The 19,528-nt window shown below is 42.5% G+C and overlaps 1 protein-coding gene across 3 annotated transcripts in view; it reads left to right on the plus strand.

Annotated features, from left to right (window-relative positions):
- ABLIM1 (actin binding LIM protein 1) overlaps positions 1-19,528 on the plus strand; it is a 221,275-nt gene that overhangs the window by 163,401 nt on the left and 38,346 nt on the right. For 2 of the 3 annotated variants that reach the window (XM_012663916.1, XM_012663915.1), the window contains exons 7-8: positions 5,112-5,199; positions 8,322-8,380. In XM_012663916.1, the coding sequence (XP_012519370.1) occupies positions 5,112-5,199; positions 8,322-8,380 (147 nt within the window). Of the gene's footprint in view, positions 1-5,111; positions 5,200-8,321; positions 8,381-10,929; positions 11,014-19,528 lie in introns of all 3 variants that reach the window. The other variant, XM_012663914.1, reaches the window with a different exon arrangement.

Genomic DNA, 19,528 nt, shown 5'->3' on the forward strand with positions numbered 1-19,528 from the left:
AGCCGCACGTCTGGTCTCTTGGGCTCAGGCCTACCTAGAGCTGCAGATTGTGTGTGCCTGGGGCCAGGTACTGGGTAAATCAACCCTCATGCAGTCACCTGCCATGACAAAACCTTTGCTGGGCTTTTTTTTAAATCAATAGCCTCCTGGCTGCGACGAATAGCATGCTTATTATGTGAGTACTATTTAGTCTTTAATTTTGCTCCTGATCTAAAATACTTTTTCTTCTTCTAAAAATGACTCCAGTTTAAACGATTTTGATTCAGCCGCATGTGATTTTTTGGTGCGTTTGCATATGACTTCCTGTCCGTGTTCAGCTCTGATACTTTTCCTGGCCCTGCGCACATGGCTTCTCTGTGAACCCTTGGGGGCGCCTGTGTAGGGAGAAATGAAACAGAGAGGGGTTTGCTCACCCATGCAAACAAGGCGCTTCCTTGTCTTTGAGCTCTTGACCCTGGGGAACCTCAGGCCTGCACAGCTACAAAAACAAAAAGACTCTCGAATGGCTTTGAAACTGCCTTTTGACTCTGGCTCACTGAATTTCTTGACACGTACAACGTCTCAGGATGAAGCAAGGGCATGGATCGAGACTGATGTCCCTGGAGTTGTGATGATATTGTTTGTTAGCAGTGTTTCTGCTCATGATGTATAGACCAAAGCCCTGACATGTGGGGTCTTGATGTAGCTTCCATCCATCTTGGGACAGTTGATACCACACAGTTACTCCCCTGTGCCTGCCCTTGGGAAAGGGTGAGCATTCCAGAGCCTATTCCCAGCACCCCAGATCACACTCAGGAGCCTTCTTTTTGTGAATGGCCCTGGGACCATCTCTGGACAGAGAGTTCCTACGTTGTTATTCCTGTCTTTATTATTATTATTGTTCTCTGCAGTGTTGCACCATTTTTAAAACGTCATTTCATCATTTGCCTCAACATCACCACGTGGTAGTTACGGCAGGAAGTACTGCATGGTTATTAGTTATGGTACTGATTAATAATACTCACTCCAGAGCCGACTGCCTGGGTTTGCATCCGGGTCCCACCTCTTCTAACTGTGTGACTGTGAACACTCAACCTCCCCAGGCTCAGCTTCCTCATCTATAAAGTAGGGGTAATAATAATCCCTGCCTCTTAGGTTGTTGTGACACAAATTGATAAATGTTTATGAAGTATGTAAACAGTAACTGACACAGAGCAGTCACAATAAAAATGTTCACTTTTATTATTATCAACATCACCACCACCATCATCATCACCATCATTATCCCTACTTTACAACAGAGGTTCCAAGAGTTAGTGATCTGCCTGAGATCCCATTTCTGGTACAGGCTGGGATGAACACTGAAGCCCAAGTGTCGTATCTCCAAGAGATAGAGACTTTTTTCCTCTTGGTCTATATTTTCTTATTCTACAGTAACAGAAACATACATAGTTGTTGTAAAAGATTGAGACAGTATAGATGGCTGCAGAACAAAATACAAGGCCACTTTCCTGACTTCTTCCAAGATGCTACCTCTCTCCCCAGAGGTAACCACAGCAGACTAACTGGTGTGCGTTCTTCCTACTGCTCTCCAAGCGGGGCAGACATATAAAATCAATATGCATACACATGTGCACCCTCCCTGTCATAAATAATAGTAACAGCGCCTGCCCTATAAAATTGACAAGGGTGTTAGTGATGCTGCTTTTAAAGACTTAATGTGGTGCCACGCAATACGCTGGGTTCATCAACTCCATGAGGCAAGTCCTGTTATTCTACCCATTTCGTAGATGTGGAAGCTGTACATCAGTAAGATCGTCACCCGCACCAGATCACACAATACTGAAACTGGATTTGAATCTGGTCAGACTTATGCCAGTGTTGCCACACTTGTGGCCACCACTTTATGTGACAAAATTTTATAGGCATTGTTTCTGCTTGATATTTTTTTCTCTTAGTAATATTAGTGTGTACTCTTTCATGTAAGCACATAGAAGTTCGCTTCATTCTTTTAAGGGCTGCATGTGATTCAGTGTTTTATTTAAGTACTTTCTTATTTGGGTGGTTTTCCCATTTCTTTGTTCTTTGCTGTTATAAATTACACAGTATTGAATATCTTTAATACATACGCTTGGAGGCACATACATGAGCAATTCTACAGGGTAGCTTCTGAGAAGTGGAATTATGGCTCAGGGTATGCACATAGTAAGTTTTAATTGGTGCTGCCAAGTTGCCTCCAAAAAAGGATTTTGCTCACCAACAGTGGGTGGGAAATGCCTGTTTCCTTACATTAGTCTTATTTTTATCTTTGCCACTTTGATGACAAAAGATTTTTTTTTCCTAAATTGTATTTCCCTGATTACTGGTAAGGTTGAGCTAATTCTTTGTTTTTTGGATAGTCTACATTTTCTCTAGAAATTACCTTTTGCCCATGTTGCCATTTATTTTCCGTTATAAACACTAGTTATATATTCTGAATAATAATCCTTTGTCTGAAATGTATGGCAAGTATTTTCTGTCAATTATTTCTCTTTTAACTTTATGTCTAGAGATTTTTATTTTTTGTGCCCAAATCAGCCAGTATTTTTCTTTCTTGTTTCTAGATTTTGCCTTGCATAGGAAAGCCTTCCTACCCCAAGTTTGTTCAAATTGTCACCCATATATTCTTCTAATACTTCTATAATTTTGTTTCTACTTTTAGCTTTGTAAGCACTCTGGAATTATTTTTGTATAAGTTGTGAGTTAGGAATCTCGATTTATCTTTCTCTAAGTAGAGAACTAGTTATCCTCACAATTCATTGAATAATTCATTCTTTCAACTCATTTGAAACATCACCTTTATCATAAACTAAATTCTGTTGTAGGTGTGACTATGTAGCTGGTTCCTCTCTTCTGTTCCACTGATTTATGTTCTCCTCTTACACCCATATTAAAGTATTTTAATTATTTTAGCCTTAGAATAAATTTTTATAGCAGGAGGGAAAAATCCTCCTTCATTGCTGCTCTCTTTTTTCAAAAAATATCTTTGTATTTTTGTGCATCTTCTTCTTTCATGTGAACATATAGAAGCAGCCTATCAAGGTCTATAAAGGAAACTCCTATGGGTATTTTGATAGGGAATGCATCACATTAATAGGTTCTTTTTATTTTATTTATTTATTTATTTTGAAGACAAAGTCTTGCTCTCTGTTGCCCAGGCTGGAGTGCAGTGGCATCATCATAGCTCACTACAACCTCAAACTCCTGGGTTCAAGCCATCCTCCTGCCTCAGCCTCCCGAATAGCTGGGACTACAGGCTTGTGCTACCATATCCGGCTACTTTTTCTGTTTTTTGTAGAGATGAGGTCTTGCTCTTGGTCTTGCTCAGGCTGGTCTCGAACTCATGGCCTCAGGGGATCCTCCCACCCTGGCCTTCCAGAGTGCTAGGATTACAGGTGTGAGCCACCATGGCTGGCCCCACTCACATTTGACCCCAGATGTTTTAAGGTTAGAGACTACTTTGTGTTGATATTTTTTTTTTTTTTTGAAACAGAGTCTCACTGTGTTGTCCCGGCTAGAGTGCCGTGACGTCATTCTAGCTCACAGCAACCTCAAACTCCTGGGCTCAAGCAATCCTACTGCCTCAGCCTCCTGAGTAGCTGGGACTACAGGCATGTGCCATCATGCCTGGCTAATTTTTTCTATGTATTTTTAGTTGTCCAATTAATTTCTTTCCATTTTTAGTAGAGACGGGGTCTCGCTCTTGCTCAGGCTGGTTTCGAACTCCTGAGCTCAAACAATCCGCCCACCTTGGCCTCCCAGAGTGCTAGGATTACAGGCGTGAGCCACCGCGCCCGGCCTGTGTTGATATTTTCTATGCTTCTCTCACCATGCTCACTCAACTCGTACCTGCCCCTATTCCTACAAAAAATAAATAAATTAAAATTTTTAAAAATAAATAAGAAGTAGTGTGTGGACAAGGACAAGAGCACCACTTCTGGAATTTTCTGACACACATCACTGAAAGATTTCATTCCTAGCTTCTCATTTAAGTAACATTTTTTTCTCACTTGATTATCTTGAGTACCTGACCACCATCTCATGCTCTAGTTGCTGAGCAGCTCTTATAATTTCCACAGGAAGGTATGAGAAAGGAATCACCACCTGACAACTGATTTCCTGTTGCAGTTTCCTTTAGGTTCAGATGCAGGATGCAGCCATTTCTCTTCCTCAGCACTGCTTTGCACATGGTCAGTGCGAAAGACATGTTTTCACAATTGATGAAAATGATTTAATCATGGAATCCATTTGATCATTTTTAGTTGGTGATGATTTTTTTGCTAGGCTGTGAACGAAAGGATTTTGTTCTCGTCAGGCATGCATTTGGAGCGTGACTCTAATGTAACCTGGCACCTGTCTAGAGAATTGTCCCTGTGTCCAGTGACACTTTGCTTTGGTAACGTCAACACCTGCTGGGATGGCATCTGTCATATTTAGGAATGTGAAATGCCCATGAATAATGCAGAGCCACCTCAGTAAAATGCCTTCTTCAGAAAACTCTTGATATAAGACATTGGCACAAGATTGTTGTAAGCAGCAGAGAAGAGAATCTGGGCTCCCTCTGAGATAAAAGCAGCGAATAATGTATTTTACTGTGGTTTCTCTCAACCTTCATGCAAGCTGGGTAGATTTATTATGTTCAGATTGTTTAGCTGAGAAAGCAAGAACCTGCTAAATAGAAGGATTATTTATTTTTATTGGTTTAATATAAACCAACATTGACCCCCAACGTAAATGTGGATGTTAATATTTTGGAGGTGGGGTTTTTGGGAGATGGAGTGGAGGCATCTCGGGCAGATGGTGTGTGACTGGCAGCCACCCAGTAAAGCCCAGGTCAAGAGAGCCGTGGAAGAGAAGCACTGAGAGGCGAGGCAGCCTCGCCATGGCAGGAGTGAGTAGCTGGTTTTCAGGGCCCTTCCAGTTCCAGGGAGGTTAGATTTAGCTTCCAGGGCTGTTGGTGTGGGAAGTTTGGTCAGTTGGACAATTATTTTTCCTTTTTCAGCATCTTCTCTTTTCTTATAAATCCCCAAGCCAGAAAACTGTCTGGGAGCCATGACAAGTAGACTAAATGTTCCCTACCTTTTCTCTTGCAGGCAGGTGACAAACATTACCATCCCAGCTGTGCACGATGCAGCAGATGCAACCAGATGTTCACAGAAGGAGAGGAAATGTATCTTCAAGGTAAGACAGTTTTCTCTATGCAGGGAAAGAAAATCTCGCTGTTTGTTGGATTGGTTTTAGAGAAGGAGGCATGTGATTAGCTGTGAGGCTACCCAAATCCAACACGAATGTGGCCAAAAGTGACCTCATCAGTTAGCATTAATCAGCCAAGCAGTCGACATGCTGGCAGTGAGCCCCTGAGGCTGTTCACGACTGAACTCAACGTTGCTGCTTCAAGAGAACGAATGGGACCGGACGTTTGATACCTCGGACGTAAGGGAAGAGTGAAAATCAGCAATACCTCGTCTCCAGCTCTCCCAGCAATGTGCTTGGGAAACAAAAGATTAATAGGAGAGAGCATTTCTAGAAATTTCTAGAAATATTACTTATTTGATAGCTACTTTATTCTCCTTTCACTGTCCTGTGAGAAGGATTTTTTTTTTTTTTGGTGGCCTCCCAGGTTGCTGTTCTCTGGGCATTCAAGAAGAAGAAAATCTCATATTTGATGAATTACATCATAGACTTATTTCATCCCATTAAGATGACATACCTCTCATATTAAGAGAGACAGAGACAGAGAATGAGAAACAACAAGAGAGAACACGTCCAAAGTCCCTGAAAGAGAACTTGAGAGGTCTGTGGTGGCAAGGAAGTACTCATTATCAGAGAGCCATCAGACTTACTTTAATTGAAAATAATTTTGAGAAACTTTCCCAATCTAAAACTATGATCGGTTTTTATCTCCTGTAAAATTCTGAAGCTTCTCAGAAAGGCTTTGGGAGGGGATTCTCTTCTAGGCAAAGAGCACCATCTGTGCAAGCATTTTACTATTTTTGGCTAGAAAAAGACTCATTAATCAGGCAAGGTTTATCCGTAAAATTAGCAAGAGCTGTAGAGCTATTGCTTGTTCAGTTTAGGTAATTACTAGGTCTCAACTGCCTTTGCATGTCATCTCTTCATTTCTATTTGCACATAATGTTATGTGTATTTTTAATTGTTTGCTTTGCTCCCTCAATTTTGTTTTTCAATTAAGAAAAGTCTATAAAATGATTCTTTAGCATTAAAGCAAAGCCTTGGCTACTCTCCCCTAAAACAGCGTAGCTAGATGAGAAATTGACAACCCAAACTTCCTTTTAGCTTTAGAATAATCACTCTGAAAAATTGTGATTAAAAGCATCAATTTTGAAGGGCCCCATGAAGGCAAGTGACAAGCGCCCGCATCTGTGGTTTCACTCAGGCTTTCCGTGACACATTTTCCCAAGGACAGGCTGTACATCTGCCGCAGCAATAGGCAGGTGTCACTTTGCATTTTTCAGCACAAAGCAGATTTCTGCTTCACTTGGTCTCTAGGCTTTGTTTTAGATTTTAGAGTGTCAATTATAGGACTCTAAGAGCAAAGACACAGCAGTGCATGTCAACCCTGTCTGTATCTGCAAGCAACAGAGATTCAAAGGCTGGAGGTGCGGTTCTGCACGTTCAAAGTGGTTCTGGAGGCTAAAGAGAGAGGGTGGCTTGAAGCCGTGCACAAATACAGCACAGTCATACTACAAATAAACAACTGTCTGTTAAGGCTGCATTCAGAATTCCAGGGATTGTTCTAAACCTTCTGGAGCTGTGCTTCGGTAGCCTTTGCCTACCTTCTTGGCACATCTTTGAGGAATGAGTAGTTTCATCTTCCTCAGCATCTGGTGTCCTGTCCGAGTTGCATTCCTTGTGTGTCTGACCTCCGGAGAACAATGTTGACATTGTGTGCAGACCCAGTGTTCTGGCCGATGACTCCTGCTCCTCAAAACCTTCATGGCAAATGCTTCGCCTGGGCCTGGGCTTGACCCTGACCCTGTTCTCTCCACACTCAGGATTTCCTGTGCTTTGTAGTCAGCCTTTGAGCCAGTGTTAGTGCCGAAGGGACCTATACATCTGCCTGCTTTTTGTTTGTTTTTCTTTTTTTTGTTTTTGGCCCTGAAGTAAGCAAGATGAAAATGATTGTTAAATAGAGATGAAAATATTTTTCTGATGTAAGATGTATTTTTTCCTTGTCATTAATTTTATTTTAGCTCAGTGGTATAAAGTAGTTCATGAGCTATTGTAGTTTCGTGACTTTTCGAGTACTCACAGGTTACTGCTTAAAGAGATAAAGATTTTAAATCATGCAATGTAGAAAGTCTGCATATACTGTGAATCTTATATTCATGTAATTTACTCACTGCTTTCAACATAGGAACTCTGTTTGCTTTAGACTTTTTCAGTGCTCATTCAAGTTCTGCCCATCTCCAGATCTGAACATGCACTTGCATGGACATAGGGCTTGCACACCAGCCTTACCCATAATCATACAAATGACATGTATGTCTAGTCATGTAAAATCACATGAGCAAGCAATGAATTCTTACAAGATAAGAACTTCTACTGGAGATAGTGTTTTGCTTAATTCTGTGATACTGGAACCATCCGTGAAACTGTTTCATAATCTGAGAAAGTGAGACTATTTACCCAGGAATGGAAAATAACACCTAAATAGTTACTTTACTGGTTTAAAAGCGAAGATTTTTTTTTTTTTTAGTTAAAAGGCTGAAGGCTAAAGGAAACTTTTGGATTGATAATGTAATTTTCAACCTTTCTACCAATTGGCTTAATTTCTTATTTACCTATAGGTGACTGTGTATAACTGGATCAATGAAAAATTCAAGCAAGTTTTGCTTCTGGATATAGATGATCTGGCTTGGCTTTATTTCCCTCAACTAAACCACTTGTTTTGATATTATAGAAACATGACTTATATTTCTGAAATTAAATGCAGCTTGTAGTAAGCACTCAGACATTACCTTTAAAGGATAATAATATGGTTTAAAAATATAAAAAGCCAGTCAAGAATTAAATACCTCTTGCATTAGAACACTCTCGTGCCCAGTGAGTGGTCTCTGTGGTCTAGAATCATGACCTTTCGAAAACAAGCTCAGGCTAGAGAAGGGAAACTCACCCAGAATTTGGAGTTTGATTCCAGGCTTGTGGGTCACTCGGGCATGGGGCTCTAACACTCCTGTGGTGGGGAAAGAGGACAATGAGCCCTTCTCAGAAGTTCTGTCTGATAGGACTTTGCATCCGTCCATTTCCTGTCCTCTTAGTGGTGCGTTGTGTCTTTCCAGGTTCCACCGTTTGGCATCCCAACTGTAAGCAATCAACCAAGACAGAGGAAAAGCTGCGGGTAAGGAAACGGTCAATAGAGAACTGTGATGCCAAGTGCGTTTTTAGGCCATATGCTTCATGGTCGCTAATTCTTGGTACTCGGGTTTGGGTGAAATTACTTTTTACTGACTTTTTTCCCCTATAGCAAACCAAGTTCAAAGGCCATTTTGTTAGGGAGGGAAGTTCCCTCTTACCTTAAACTCATCGTTGTGTTTTTTTGTTCCAAGTGCCTGTTCTTAGACGAAGTAAGCCTTGGCTCGCTAGTCAGCTTCTTAGGAAAGCGTTCAAGGGAAAAGTCCAACCATACAGATGGGAAAAAATGATTCATAACAAGTTCTGGGTGCAACATCTGGTGACCTTCTTGCCAGACTTTTTTATACTTAGTCCATAATGCACCACCCCAACCCAAACTGCATCTGTTGCACAGCTCTTGGTACAATTTACGGATCTCTTAAATCCAAATTCACCAGGGTAGCCTCCAGCTCCAAAAGCTGATGGTTTGTCAGGTAAAACCTTTGGGGGAAATAATAATGAGCCCAGACATGTCAGTTAGTCCTAGAATACCTCCAGGTGGCAATAGTTTAATATCTGTTTCAGAAGCAGAGAGCTATACACAGGTGTAAGGTCATGATCATAATCTGCATCCTATTCAGATGCCCCCGATGAAGTATTTTTTCAGTGCGATAATAAGACTGAATGCATCCAGTCCCTCAGTTTACCTAACTAGTGCTACGTGTGGAAAAATTGGAGTTTGGCTTCATTCCACTTGCCATCTTAAGGAAAATGCCCTGGATTTATTCTGGAGGTCAGACTCCAGTGTGGATATAACTTCTCCTTGCTCTGCCATGACCAGGCACCAGGAGCTGTATAATCCTCAGCAGCCACGTGGCTGGTTCGTGGATGGGATCTTATGTGGGACTTGCCAAGGGATGACGTGGCTTCAGAGAAAGGACTAGCAGTGTGACCCAGTTGCTCTTTGTTCAGATCCCTTTGCCTGCTGCCTTGGGAACTATAGCTCTTATTTTCTAGGGCCTTTTCTTTATTCTCTGCAATGAGACACACGTATGCACAGGAGCTTTTTTTCCTTTGCTTCTTTTTTTTCCTTCCTCAACTAGCATCCCTAAATCAGATGGAGACATTTTACCATTTGGATGTTTTAGAATCTTGTCCCTTGCCTGTGACCCTGAACAAAAGCAGTTCTCTTAGAATTCACAATTATTATGAAGCATACGTTAAGTGTAGGAAAAACCCCACTTTTTCTTAGAATAATTGAAAAAGGTAAGAACAGCCAGAGAGGAATTCGTCCATCTGTATTAGGATGGTTTTGCTCTCTGTTTCTGACACGTAACTTCAACCTGAGCACAGGTACACGCTCCTGAAGTCCATCCGCTAGACTGGCACACACTGGAACAGTCCCCCAGTTCTGGGCACTAGACTCTGGATTTTTGAGGAACCATGGATGCTTTGGAAATTAGTTATCTTTATAAAATCCGAGAACATTAAAGATAGTTCTTATTGTCACTTTTATGATAAGAATGTAAAATTCACAACATGTCTTGGGGGTGCTGCCAGAAACCACCCAAGTAGCTCATGGTTTGCACTATCTCTATAGTGTTGGGCTTTTAGTTTTTCAAATAATCATTTTTACTTCATCCCTGATGAAGTCTTGGGAGGCGAAGAGAGGAATGCTAATGAGGCCAGACCGAATGGAATGTGTGTCTTTCTCTAGAAGGATTGCTTAAGTTTGCAGATGGTGTCACTAAAATGATTAAAAAAAAAAGGTCAATAATCTTGATGGAAAACTCTCTAGATAAGCTTATGAAAACAACTAGTCAAATACTTCTACCCGTTCTGACCGAGAGCAGCTATTGTTTTCTTCCTTTAGTAAGCTTTCCAGAAAATTCCAAAGCTCTTCTAAACTCAGCATTTACTACTTGGGAGGTCAGGTCAGGCCCTGGCTCACTGACTTTGGAAAGCCTGGTAGAGAGGAGGAGGATGCACCTCGCAGGGGAAGAGGTGTGAGTGCCCAGAGTTGGGGCTCACGCTGATGTCGGTGGGGCTTACAGAGGAGCAGGTTTCGAACAGAGAAATAAATCTCGTGCTCTCTGAAGGGTGTGTCTACAGATCACAAATCTGGAGCCAAGATTTCCAGGCCTTTCATGGCGTGTCACATTAGCGCAGTTTCCATAGCAAAATGAAAATGTTTGAAGAATCTTTCAGCAACCCCACTGAGTAATCCACATTTTTTGTATTTAAGAACTAGTGGGGCGTTTGTAACGACAGATTTTTAAGATTGTCTCTCAGTTGACTTCATTGGCTTCTTACCCTTCATGTATTGTAAGAATGTCTAAGCCAAAATAAATGGCAAGGAATTGAAGGGGGTTGAAACTTAGGTAAATATACCGTAACTTGAAGACAAGTTAATGTGCTTTTAAATGTGGGCCCAACAAAAGCAATGTCAGTTGATGTTCACTATCAAGTTAGTTTTGCCTTAAGATTCTTTTTATAACATTTCTGAATTAAGACTATTTCTTTTTTCATTCTCCCTTTTCTCATGTTTCATGGCAGCTGCCAAAAACTCATCGATCTTCATCCGATTTCTATTATCCCAAAAGTCTGATTCGACGCACAGGACGATCTCCTTTCCTGCAGGTTGGCGCTGTGTTCAGGCTGGGGCTCAGAGCGCTGTGCCTAGGCTGGGGCTCAGAGCCGCTGTCCCGGCTTCTGTCGCTTTGCCCCCGGGGCTGCTTTTCTCACATAACTTCTCCGGCTTCTGCAGAAGGCAGATGCTTTTCTCACTCCACAAGTGCATCTCACACTCACCAGTGATTCTGGCTTTCTTCTCTGATCTGTGTTTTCGTTCAGAGCAGTGGCTCAAGCGTTGCCTTTATTAAAGCGAGCATATCAGAAGCTGCCTTTGGTCCCGTGTTGCCATGTTTGTTCATGGAACAGATATCTGCCAAGTGCCCAGGCATGGTGCTGGGCTGGATGCCACAGATCTAGCCTGGTGAGAAAGAAAAGACAGATACATACACTAATCATGAGGTGGTACAGAAACATCGCAGGCTGTGGATCACATAGCCCACATTCTTTGGAACCTCAGATGAGGGAAAGGTCTCACGGGGCACTTCCTGGGAGAAGGGGTCTTTGAGCTGAATTTTGGAGGCTGGCTGAGGAGGCGATGAGGAGAGAGGGGCAGCCTGAGGAGAGGACGGGAGGAACGTGCTGCCATAAAGCAGTGCTCGGGTGGGGAGTGGTTTGGCCCATGAAAGGTGCAGTGAAGTGGGAAAGGAAGCAACGGAGAGCAGACCCGCCCTCTGCAGAGGCCAGGGATTTGCATACACTCCCAATTGCTCCCCCTAAGGATTCCTGCCAGGTAGTTAGTCTTATTTCCATTTTACAGATGGGGAGACTGAGACCCATCAGAGTTAGGTACCTTCTCCAGGGTTACCCTGCCAGGAAGGGGAAGAGCTAGAATTAGAACCAGGTTTCCATGAGCCCATAGCTCATGTTCTTCCACCTTACCGCAAGGGGACAGTGCAAAAACCACCTGGGAAGACAGAAGGAGGAGGACATTAAGTGCTGGCTCAGGCTGTGGTCAGGAGGCACTGACGGAGTGTCAGGGAAAAGACAGCACCACCTGCCCGGGGCGCCCTGTGGGCCGGCTCACCAAACGAACAGCCTGGCAGGAGGTGACATTCCACACCAACAGACTTGACCTTCTTCAGGGCCCTCTGGGAGTCAGTGGAACCTTGGCCTGTTAAAGCAGAAACGACTTACCACAGTCCCATCTCAGCCCAGATGCAACCCACCCTGCCATTCTGCAGACGAGTCTGGACTGCGTGCGGCATGTTCGCCTGGGCCACACCTTTCTTCCGTGCCTGTCAGAACCGCACTAAGGACGAGAAGGGTTTGGGTTTCTACTTTTATTAAAACTTGCCCTTCTTTCTTTAAATGATGAGAAAAAGAGAAATACAGAATTTTGAGCCAAGAAAGAAACCTTTTAGAGGTCAAGCCCCCTAAGTTTCTTCATCTACAGAGTGAAGTCAGATGGAGCCGCGTGCCCGGGGCTGCGCGGGCCATAAATAGCAAGGCGACCGCAGACGTGGGTGCCCCGGCTCCTGGCCTCGGGGGCCCCTCGTTGGCTCGCAGTGCTGGGCTTCTGTGACATGATGTATTTGTCGTATGATCTTCAATCTATTTTAAAGCTTCGGCTCCAGTGGCGATGTTTCCACACAATGAAATCGGTCTCATTAATCCGGAGGAACAGCTGAAGACACTGCAAATGACTGTCACTCAGCATCAGCGCCTCTGCTTGGCAACAAGTTGCTTTGCCAACAACATTTTTTCCCAGTAGTATACTCTTAAATAGTGTTACATTTTGTTACCTAAGGCTATAGCCAGGTGATGGATTTTCATAACTTGGAGAAAACTACCATCATCAAGTGTGAAATTTTTTGGTTTGCTCCAGACCCTAAAGTTTAAGAGATTTGGAGTATCTAGAGAGAGGGTGGGTAGCGGGAGAGAAATCTGTTTTTAATAACTTCTCTCTTCCTAGCTTGTTGTTCAAAAGGGACATCTGATTCCCATCACCCAGTTGTAAATATCAATGAAGTCAACTTTAGCTCCATCACAGAAAGTTGTAAACAGCTTGGGAGCTGGCAGAGAAAACTGGCTGTCTGACAAGGTCTCGCTTTGCCTGTTGGCAATTGAGGGGAGGGCTCACCAGAACCTTCAGGAAGCCAGAAAACCCCAAAGCAGTGCAGTTCTCAAGTCACAGATATTTTGATCTTTTATAAGTACTTTGACCTACACGGCAGTTCATTTCCACCATATAAAATTAAACACCCTCAATTATTAGATAAACTGACTACAGTCCTTGCGGGAACATTCAGTACTTTGTGCCCCAGAAATAAGTCCTGGTTTTGCTGTGGAGGAAAGTCACATTTATAGCAGGAAAGTCAGGTTATTATTTGTATTGGGAAATTGCTCCATCTTTTTCCTCTTGGCTGAATTACAGGTAAAAGAAAATGATGAAAATGGAATTACCTAAGAAAAACATACTCTGGTTTCACTTACTTGGAAGAGTTTTGTATAAATAACAAATTTTGTCTGTAGGTAAAACTCAGTACTGAGCATGTGTGATTCATTTATAGAAAAGGCACATGGTATTCCCAGGAACAAGTTTGTAATCATCTGGAGAGGGTCACTTGCTTTCTTTCTAAAAAGGAGTTTCTCAGCTGTACCTTTGGAAACTAAAGCATGAATTCACTGACCTATAAAATCGGCATGAGATTTTTTTTTTCTGAAACTAACATTCACCTGTTATAATGTCTGTACTTGCAAATGTTTACCATATCAAGCAAATGTCACGTGTATACTTTTTTAAAAGAAGCTAATCAGAAGAATCAGATATGTCTAGAACAACAAGGTAATGTTGTTGGTTGTTGGTTTTTGTTTTGTTAATGTCACTCCAGTGCATAATGGTTTTTTCTCAGCTTCCACTTTGTTTGGGTATCTTATCCTCTTCTCTGTGTCTTTACAATTCAGCAAGCAGGCAAATGTAGAGGCGTTAAGATTTATTCCGGAAAGATGTCTTGTAAAGGCTGATGGCATTTGTCTGTCTCCAGAGAAGGGGTGTGTGCTCACCTGCTTCCTCTCCAAACACAAATTCTTTTTTCTCAAAGGAGTCGATTTCACCCTTTCTTTACTTAGCAGTGGGCATTCAGTATGTGCAGATTTTAAAAGTATTCCTTCTTCTGCAGCTATTGTCACCACCTTGTCTAGTGAATTTCAACAAAAACCCAAGGCAGGTACTGTCACCATCACCAGTACTTAGTATAAGGTGTCAGTCACCTTATATCGGTAGTTGTCCCATAAATGTTCATAAGATCATTCCGATCTGGTTGCCAATTGCCTGTAGTTTCTCTTCTTAGAGCATGGCTTTGGATGAACGCAAACTAGACGAACGTAGTTGTTGCATCCCTGCTCTGCTGAGTTCCCGGGGGAGGGCAGGGAGGGTGGGGGCAGCAGAGTGCTGTCCAGCACTCCCCTTCTAAGGGGCCTGTGCACACAGTGGTGCATAATTGAAAGCAAATGGAAAATGTCATTTGTCCACTTACTCTACAGGCAGAGCTCTGGTAAGTGTTTGTAATGGCTAATGTTTGAAGAATGATGAGCACTGGCGTGGAAACATAAAAGGATCTCTTCACTTAATTTTCCTGCTGTGACCGTGCCTTCCACATGGTAGGACAGACGGACGAAGTCAAGGCATAGGGGGGTAGCCAGATGAAAGGTAGTCAGAGGGCTTTTCAAGGGATTTCATGAAGAATACAAAAAGGTGTGTTTTCTCAAGCATCTAGCTACTTATTAGGGATTAGACGCCACTTTCTCTCCTGTTGAAATGAACTGCTAGTCTTCTGCTGAGGCCTCTTTGTTAATTTTTTTTTTTTGACGAAAAGTTTTGAAAAATTTGTTGAAATCGAAAGTGAACACGTGAAGAAAGATGTGCTGGGGAAATAAACATACAGCAAATGGGCCACTTCTTCATGAGAGTGTGCGTGAAGACAGCCGCGTACAGCTAGAAGGTTCTTACTGAAGGCTCCTTTCTTCTCTTTGCCAGAATAAGGATTAAACTATCTGCCTACCCTTATTGGCAAAATACTTTGAGAGATTACAGCCTTTGCAGTCCTTTCTGTTTCTACTTTGTCTTCTCCATACCTCCCTACCACACCCTTTTTTTTTCTATATATATATATATATATATATGTATTTTTTTTTTTTTGGCCTAAGATGGCATCAAAAGAAAGAACTGACCTTTTCCAGCTGTGCTTTCAAGTTGCGTTTTCTGCAATGAAAGGTGCTTAAAAGAAGATAAATAAATTGCACCTGCTTTCAACGGCTTTCTCATGAGTCCTTGCTGTTTCCCTTTCTCCATACAACAAAAGTGGACATACCTTTGGGGATAAATATTTGAAATCCTCTTCATTTATAATATAGACAAGAGAGTAATTTAGCTTATCAAATTCTCATAGAAAATTCTAGAAGCTAGACTGCTGACTTGTCGGGTTATTAAACTCAGTTCATAATTATTGGGGTCACTGTTGTTACCCTGGACATCAGAATGGATTGAAATGGTAATTTAGGTTAAATAATTACACACAAGGCTCATTGGTGGAAGTCTGTATAATCTCATCCTCCCACGACATGATGCTGGAGTTGGGTTAGTGGTGGAGAAGGAACCGTCGGTGGGATGTGAAAGCAGGACAGCGTGTCAGGAAGTTAGTGCTTTCAAGGTTGGCATGGGTTTCAGCCCCAGTGGACATGTGCTGCTGTGTTGGAGGACAGCTCTGTGCCTTTGGAAGACGTCTTAGCCAGAACAAGTATGGATTCATTAGGAAAAGAAAAATAACAGCTAGAAGAATAAAAGGAGTTCTTTTAATAATAAACTCGGTGTTAATTTGAAATTCAGCATGTTTAGAATTCTGAATGTTTAGAATTGAAATATGAAACTCTAAATATTGAGGATTAGAACTCCAAAGATAATTATTCAGTTTTAAAAAGTAATTTTATGATCTTTATCAAGGAGAGGCCTCTAACCTCCACCAGTTGAGCAAAGACGCTTTGAGAGACATTAGGGATTATGGCAAAAAACAGGCAATGCCTGTGTCATTTAAGCCTGAATACAGTTCAAGAGGCGGCAAACCAGGGACTGTCCTGGCAGACAAGACAGGCCTGTGCAAGGTCATTGTCATTGGCACGAGAAAGGCATTATATTACTGAAGTTGGGACACAGGCAGGAAGCCTCTGTCTCCAAGAGGATTCAGAGCCACTTCATAGAGTTCTCAAGGAGAGGAAGGGTATTTGTCAACTCCTGGCAGGACAGCTGCCCCATATACCATGATAAATTACTTAACATATCTGAGTTGGGATGGGAAAGAGTCCAAGTGTGGTAGCCGTAGAGAACTCTAGGGAAGGCCAGCCAGTCTGTGTAGCTCACGTTTGAAAGGAATAATCTCTCATGATGAGCTAAAACAGAGGCAGGACCTCCTGCGTTATTTGAGATTAAGTGCCTAAGACATCCAGGCTGATGCCAAGTGTCTGTAAAATGTGCTTGGAATTTTGTTTGTAATATCTCACTTAGCCCTACGAAGTAGTTGTTGCTAATACCCTCTCTCCTTTCTCAAGGAAGTTAGAAAGAAAGAAAAATTCATGTGACATCACACAACTAATAAAGCCCAGATGTGAGCCGAGTTACTTGGCGCCAAAGCCAGCCTTTTCAGCCCGCTATATTACGCTACACATAGTTGTGTTTTATCCCATCATTTCAATAGAGACAGGAAAACAAAGAAGGGCCACTGTGAGAAAATAGGCAAGCAGGAATGCTACTCAATTCATGAACAAAATGCCTGCGGAAGTAAATTTTACCATAAGGTTAGGAGGTCAGAATGAAGCAAATGCAAACAATGGTAAATTGAAGGGAAGAAAAAGCAGTTTCTGAATCTTCAAGATACATTTAGAGCATTTCTCAAATAACACTAAATAGTCCAAAGACACAGGTGGCAGAACAGTCACTCTTCGAAGAGCCAGAGCATCGGCAGATTGGATGACCAGTTGACGTGACTTTGAAAAATGTCTGACTATAAAAATCTAAACTCTTTACTTCAGAATCAGAGAACTTTGATGGTGGGGAGCAGGTGTATGCGAATTGGAGGTGATTCAGATCTGAAAACCTTTAAAGGATCAAATGGGACTTGACAAAAATTCAAATCGTTTAATAACCCTTAAAACCTTCAGCTCAGCGATACTAATAGTGTAAACAAACAAGGTAAATCCTTCAGAGAAAACCTGCATAATTCACAGGATCCACTAATGCTGTCAAGAAAGAAGGTAGAGAGAGACTGAACTGAAATAGACCAGTTCAGCCAACAGACCTCTTCTTTCCATGGCGTTCTTCACCCTAGAAGAGAGCACTAAGGACCCCTCACTGCCTGTGCTCCTGCTGTGCTCTCCCGCTGGGTTCCCAGGAGAGCAAACAGAACGCTTCAGAGCCAGCCCAGGTACATCGTCACAGGACAGGCAGAAAGTATTCCTGAGCCGCATTGGGCGAAAAAATAGGGATGAGTAATGTGAGACCCCAAAGCTGCAGTGTGCGCTTTGCACGTTCACACGGCGTCCTGGACGCTTGTTAATGTAAAACAGGCCTTTGTCACGGCGACCCCAGGAACTGAAGACATCCTCCTCTCCTGCAGCACAGCCTCTCCTAGCCCACCCTGACACCGTGAGCTACAGCACTTTTCTTACAGAGCTAGTGCGATAAAAATACTGTCAGGTAGCAGGCATTCTCTTCTGCTGCTTCATCTCAATACTTTTCTGTTACTTTCGCCCCATTTGTTCCATAGCTATGCTGATGGGAAACAAATGATCACACTTGCCTCACAGTGTAGGCAAAATTTTAGTGCAGGGGTTAAGTGTCTGGGCTCTGGACCCAGGGTGTCTGGATTCAAATCCTGATTGTGTCCCTTTTGTACCTGTGTGGCCTGGAGTACTTATACTTTTTACTTATCTGTGAAATAGGGATAATAACAGAACCTACCTCATAGGCTTATTGAGAAGATTAAATGGGATTAAGCCTGGGAAGTGCCCCGCACAGGCCTGCCATGTGGGAGGGGGGGCAATAAACATTAGCTGCTATTGGTATTTTGGGGTTGCATTTTAAGAGATTTCATTTTGATACCGAGTTTGGCAAATGTTAGATCCTGACCACTTGAAGCTAAAGGACTACCTGTAGTTAATAATTATCCCACAAAGATAGATGTTGATTCAGCTTTTTTAAGGAGTGGTATCTCTTTGTAAAGGAGGGCTGCATTTTGCTTTTGCCATTTCTATATTTTGATTAGGAAATGGATCTAGAAACTGGAAAATTTTTGAGTAGTGTCATGTGAATCGTTTCTTTGTCAACATACCCGGACGTGGAATTTTCTCATTGAGATATGTCTGCAATTGACCTAACTCTAGAAGGAAAGCGCTTGTATAATACGTGGCAGGTCAGGAGAGGAGGCCCAGAAGCAGTGAGCCAGGTACACCTCCACCTGGGCACGGTGTGATGTCTCCCACCCCCATCCGCCCTGACCTCAATGATACCAGAGACATCGGCCAAGAATGTTCGACCACAATCCTCCAGTGAATTCTTACTTTAGAGCGAGTCTAATCTCTGCCTGACTTGAACTGGCCAGCCATGTTTGCCTTCATTGTTTCAAATGTGAATGACATAGTGATGCAGTGCCCTTGTCTTTAGGAGTTCCTTTGTCTCAGTTACACCCACATTCAAGGTGTTGAATATCAGTAGAAACAATACCGAAGAGGGAAAGGTCCTATTCCTGTCATAGAACTATAAATTATCCTCTCCCGGAAATAGCTGTAACAGAGGTGAGGAAATGTTCTAAGACTAGTTCTTTGGTTTTCTTTGCAGAGCCTTCCAAAATATGCTAAACAGGTAGGAGGCAGTTGAGCCTAGTTTATGCGTTTCCTTCCCACTCATAGTAACCACCACTCACTCTGTGTGTTCTCCAAGCATGGATTATAAAGCCCAGTTTCTTTCAGCTTTCCCAAAGGCCGGTCACCAGCCTTACTGACTTCAGTGACTGTGGTTAGGCTCAAACTGTGCAATTAACATGAGTTAAATGTCCACAAACCAAGGGTTTGTTTACCAGTAATAAACTCTAGCTCATCTCCTCAACCAGTGTTTATGCCTTCGATGTACCTGTGCAAAGCTTTGGGTATGTACACAACGGTAACAACAAATAATAATAAACTCTGTGAGGGCAGAGAACATGACTAAAGTTCATGAGAGAGAGAGACAGGATGCAAGGAAACCATTAAACGTATAAATTTTATTCATGAAGGAAAAAATAAGAATAGCACTATGAGCAAAAACAACAAAGGGAATCAACTCTGGATTGAAAATCAGGGAGGGCCTCTCTGAGGAGGTGGTCATTAAGCCAAGACTGAAGGGGAAAAAAAATCAACCAAGTAAAATTGGGGGTGAGAGCCTTTCAGGCAGAGGGAGCAGCGAGGATGAGAACTCTTGAGGCAGCCTCGTGTGCCATGTTGTGTGAATGATGACAGGTGGTGAGTGACAAGGTAGGAGAGGAAGGCAGGGACAAAA

This window comes from Propithecus coquereli, unplaced genomic scaffold, assembly GCF_000956105.1.
Source record: "Propithecus coquereli isolate 6110/MARCELLA unplaced genomic scaffold, Pcoq_1.0 Scaffold84, whole genome shotgun sequence".
Taxonomy (NCBI): Eukaryota; Metazoa; Chordata; class Mammalia; order Primates; family Indriidae; genus Propithecus; species Propithecus coquereli.